This window comes from Haplochromis burtoni, unplaced genomic scaffold (assembly GCF_018398535.1).
Source record: "Haplochromis burtoni strain Fernald_Lab_line unplaced genomic scaffold, NCSU_Asbu1 Contig_16, whole genome shotgun sequence".
Classification (NCBI taxonomy): domain Eukaryota; kingdom Metazoa; phylum Chordata; class Actinopteri; order Cichliformes; family Cichlidae; genus Haplochromis; species Haplochromis burtoni.
Window position 1 is genome coordinate 199,439 of NW_024582377.1, and position 5,353 is coordinate 204,791.

At 40.6% G+C, this 5,353-nt stretch overlaps 1 protein-coding gene across 1 annotated transcript in view; it reads left to right on the top strand.

Moving 5' to 3' along the window:
• Positions 1-160: 160 nt before the first annotated feature.
• Positions 161-5,353, top strand: part of LOC106633074 — a 12,028-nt gene continuing 6,835 nt past the window's right edge. Inside the window, exons 1-4 of the mRNA XM_042218153.1 lie at positions 161-404; positions 757-798; positions 2,598-2,749; positions 2,976-3,119. Coding sequence (XP_042074087.1) covers positions 192-404; positions 757-798; positions 2,598-2,749; positions 2,976-3,119 — 551 coding nt within the window. The 5' untranslated portion in view covers positions 161-191. The remainder of the gene's footprint in view (positions 405-756; positions 799-2,597; positions 2,750-2,975; positions 3,120-5,353) is intronic.

A 5,353-nucleotide genomic window follows, 5' to 3' on the forward strand; every position in this document is an offset into this window, starting at 1 on the left:
TGTTTGTGAAACATCCTGTGCAAATCAGACATTCATGGGGGTGTGAATGTAGCATAGAAAGTTGTGGTCAAATGTGGCGGAACTGTTGTTTACTGAATCATATGAACGCACATTTGAGGAAGTAGAGAGACTTTCCTGTACTGTCCCACTGCCTGTGTGTGTCTTCTCCATTATGAATTAACCTCTCCACGATGAAGTTGTCTGTCCTCTTGTGCATCTTGGGAATCGGTATTAATATATTGTTTTCATTATTAGGGACATTTTTCAAGAGAAGCATCGAAAATATAAATGCGAATTTGACTGCATGTTTTTTCCCACCCCACATAGCCTGGACTGGATTCTGTAGAAGTACAGAAGTCAACACCAATGATGTCGAGAAGGTGAACTTGGAAATTTCTCTGGAGGTATGGGAGATAATCTTGAAGTAATAATAATAATAATAATAAAATATGATAAGTTACACGTGAATTATGTAGTGTTCATCTATAAGAAAGTGCAGCTCTTTGCAACCTTAAAAGACAAACTGTAAAAAAATATATTGTGAAAAGTTAGTGTGCTGCATTTAAAATCACACTTCAGTAAAGGTACAGATGCAGATTTACGTGTCTAGTCTTGCCTGCATATTTATAATCTCTTTTTTTATTATTATTATTTTAACGGACACTGTGTGGAAGCTATGTTAAAGGATGCATGTGGAGTCAATATCACCTTGACCACTGATTTTTAGCTCCTTTAACATTTATTTTTGTCGTTCAGCTTCCTGAGAAGACTTTCCTTTTCAACTGGACTCCAAATAAGGTAAGCAGTGGGGGAGACCGGGGATAGTTCACATGTGACAGCAGAACTGAGTTGGGCATGCACAGGATGAGTCACATCATTTGAAACTTAGCCCTGATTGGAGAAATTGGAAGTGTTACAACTGACCCACGTTACAACTATCACCGATCTCCCCTAAGTGCTTAGGTAGTTATCCTTGACATGTGTTTCCTCTGTATCGCGCCTCCATTTCAACCATGGTGACCTCTCACACATGCAGTAGCGGTTTTTGAAACGGGCGACGTCATGCCAGCGCATATCGGGAATGTCGTAGGCACCGATTGGTTTTCTATCACCCATTTGCTGGGAGTAAGGGCACCCTCCGTTTGCGAGGTGCGCCTGCTGCTTGCTGCACAGAGAGGAGAGTGCGTGATCCTCGGGTTGGGGGGTGGCTGTTCATACTGGAGTGCAAAATTAAACCCAATGGAAGATGGACAAGAAAAGTTCAAAGCCATCAGGTGCTCAGTTTAGAAAAAAGAGAAAAGAAACGAGCAAAAGATACGGATAAGAAGATGTGTCATTGGATAATGGCAGGTCATCCTGAAACAATCAGAATACTTTATTAATCCCTAAGGAAATTATGTGGGTTATAGTTGCTCCAAGAAGAAATGGTAAAAATGGTAACAGTAACAGACTAAACTCCAAACAATACCTTATGTTACAGATTTTACACATTTAAGAAATAACACTAACATATAAAAAAAAAGAAGAAGTTTAAAATCCCCCTTAAACAATAAAAAAAAAAAAAACGTGTTCTCAATACGCTAAAAACCCTGCCGGCAGAAATAACTATACACTATTAAAACAAAGTTACACAAATGTCTCCCATATGCTAAAATTCCCCTCCCACAGTACAATAATCCCACAGTCCAGCCACACTCGGGCAAATGTTTCTTATCTGAAAGGGACAGGAGAGGAATTCCTCTTCCCGGATGGAAATCTCGCCGGCCAGAAGAACAAAGAAAGGGGCTCCTGTCTCAGACCTGTCTCCTCCTGACAGCGCGTCACCGCACAGCCCCGCCCCACTCCACACCTGAACACGGCCTCCCTCGTAACACCGAGAGATGCAGGCAGAGGGGCGCCCTGCTGTGGATTGTGGCCATCGCCACCCACTGTTGCTGTTCCTGCCGTTGGGACTGGATCGCCGAACGACTCGTGGCCCCCCACAGTCAGGCAGCAGGTCCTCAAACACATGTGCGGGCTTACACGCGTTGTTGTTGTGTTTTGTTTTGTTTTGTTTTTTGCTCAGTGCTCACCTTTCGTGCGTCGCTCTCTTGTCTCTGCGCGCACTCAATGGCTGTATCCCAATTCAGGGCCTGCAGCCTTAAAGTACGCAGCCTCAACGATCCTCAAGGGCCGCGTACTTAAACATTTGCACATAAATAAGTGACATAATAGCGCCACTGTGACGTAATCGGCCTTTAAGGCTGCAGACCCTGAATTGGGATACAGCCAATATCCCCTTTAACAGGTCAGTCTGGCGGCTGATAGGCCACCTCGGGGGAACGCCCCCACCTCACAGGTGCCTACTTAGTCCACAGTGGATTAGAAGAATATTGTGCAACAACACTAAAATACATAATATAAATATGAGGATAAAACTGTGCAATATAAATATCACAATAAAATCATGCAAATAAAATCAACACTATGTACCAATACACAGATTGATAAAACATAAAAACACAAATTTCCACTGCGTGACACATGGACAATGAATATTAGTAATATTGTCAAGTGTATTAAATCCAATAAATATAAGTGTTTTTTGACTCTTACAGCATCTGATATTGAAGCTGAAGTTGATCTGTAATGAAATCCAAGTCCTAATAGCCGCATGCTGTGCAGTGAAGACACACCTCGAAGAATTCATGGCTGAACTCAAAACCTCTTTCCATGTAAAGATGATCTTTGTCAACACAACCACATTCAAGTGAGTTTAAGTAAATACGTTTTGACTTAGCAGTTCAGTGATACGTGTTCACTTTGTGCATGTGTGTTACTGAAATATTTTCTCTTTTACTTCTTTCCAGTTATACTAAATTACTCGTGCCACTTCACTTGAGCATTGGGAAGTGAAGGTTACACTTCCCTATGCTCAAGTGAACAATTAAAAGCATTGCCTAATATTTTGCACATATCTGTTTGTATCAAAACAGCTCTGACACTTTACGCCACAGCGATGAATCCTCTGGTTGTTTCCTGTGGTGTCCTGGATGCGGGCAGCTGCTCCTCAGGCTGCTGTTGGTTCTCTGGAGATCGGGCTTTCTTCGGAGCATCCTGCGAAAGCTCCATCAGATTTGGTGCACCTGGAGCCCACGTCAGCGCCTTGTGCTCTTTGTTGTGTTCCTCGTGCTGTTTCTGATTACTTTCTGTTGCTTCTTGGGGAATGCTGTCCTGCTGAGAGAGTGCAGCTGTCATGGGGGCATGTGCTGGTGTGCAGCAATCTTTAGATCTACAGTATGTGTCAAAGTAACGTTCACATGAATGTAGGATGGAAAGTTCCCCAGCAATGTCATTATTCACTTCAGTTTGAGACTAGTTATAACCACCATTATACATCCATCTGTTCAAATAAAACTCCTAAAACATTAATTGAGTTACTTGCCTTCATTTACTTTGCAATGTCTGCTGTGGTAATTTCTCTCCCGTTCATACAAATGAGTACTTGTGTTGCAAATGTTCCTGCTGGTGAAGGAGTGTCCTTTACATTATGGTAGCCATGTTCATCCTCCATTTTTTGTCCACCTGGACGCTTACTGTACTTTAAATTTTATACACATCATATTAATTAAAAAAAACAACAAACAGTTCAGAGTCACTGTGACTGTTAGGATTTTAGGATAGGATATTGAATTCTAATATACACCATAAGTAAAACACTTATTTATTCACACCATGCCTCTTTGAGACAAGAAAACAGGAAATTAAAATGAATCAAGCCATAAAACTAATATCTCTGTGATTAAACTTTGAAATAAAGAGGCTGGATAATTGGCAAACAATTGGCCACTCGCTCTTCATTTCTGGTGGTTTGACAGAACATTTGGTGCAGTGGGAAAGTTTTAATATTCTGAATAAATATCAAATAAAGGTCCTGCTTTGAATTAACAGGTATAAAAAGTCAGAGCCATTGAAACTATTATGGATTCTTTAAATCAGTTTCTTCCACTCATACAGGTTAGTCCAGTTTATACTAATGCTATACTTATATATAAGTATACAATCTGCTGTAGTTAATAAAATGGATCTAGATGCGGTGTAGCAAAAGCTAAGGTAACACTGGCCAATAAGTTATTCTTAAAGGTGTGGTGGGTTTTGACACTGGTGTCTTGTCACATGTAATTGGATGTAGTGTAGCAGGTGAGACTCGGCATACCTGAGAAATGTGCCAGAAATCTGTGAATATGTTTACTGTCAGGGCCACAGCCAACAGTAATATAAAAATATCATCATGCGAATTACAAAAAAAGGAATCTTATACTAGCTGGAACACCAACTAGTAATCTACAGAGACCAACACTGGACTTTCCCCTGGATCACAGCTGCTACACTGACAGACAACCTTTAAGCTCAAAAACAGGCCTTACAGGAAAGAACAGAGAAGCCTCAGACAAGCCAGTCCTCTATGTCCCAATCTGACTCAAGATAAGTGACAACGAGGGAGTCTGCACAAGAAATTTAAAAGACAATTCCTTAAATATAAAACAGTAAAACCAATGCCACAAAGGTTTGCTGCCAGGTGGAGCTTTATAGTCAGAAAGGCCCAGATGAGTTGCATTTCTGCGGCGAATGTGTGACACATGTGAATGCGTAATGGGCATCACAATATTAAAACAACATGACCTGCACTGCACCTGCTTATAAACGACAAATACCTATTCTAGCATATGGTAAAAGTGTCCACATATGATCATTAGATATGCATACTTATTATTAAAATCTGCATCAGTTACACACTGTTAGCACAACTGATAGATGTTAACATTAAATACATGTTCGCTGCTCTTTAAAGATGGTCATTTATTTCCTCAGTCCGCTGCTCTCTCTTCATGAATTCCTTTAACATGAGCTGCAGCATCAGTCTGAGAGGAGTCAAATGATTAAAAATTAATCCACCAGGACACTTCCCTGAGGATCTTGCCTACGAACATGCTGAGTTGAGGAAAAAACCACAAAGATCAGAAATCAGGACATTTCTCGTTAGTAGGTTTAGGTTTGGTTTGAAATGGCTGCAAAGCAAGGACTGTCAAATGCTCGTTTCTGCAGGAGAAATTTGGGTTTGTGTCCAAGTAAGTGGCTAACAAAGTTTCTGTGTTAATGAATGAACAATGTTTGTACAAGAACCCCAGGAAGTAATAAATAGATCAGGTCTAAAGAACTGAGAGTGGAAGGCTATTATTTATGGTCACTGTCGTGTTTACTCAGCTTTTGAGAAACATAATAATATAAATGCCTGCATTTGTCTAAACTATGACACCCTCAGGATTACTCATTCTGCCATTTTCCATCAAAGGTGAGAAATAAGCTTTTACAG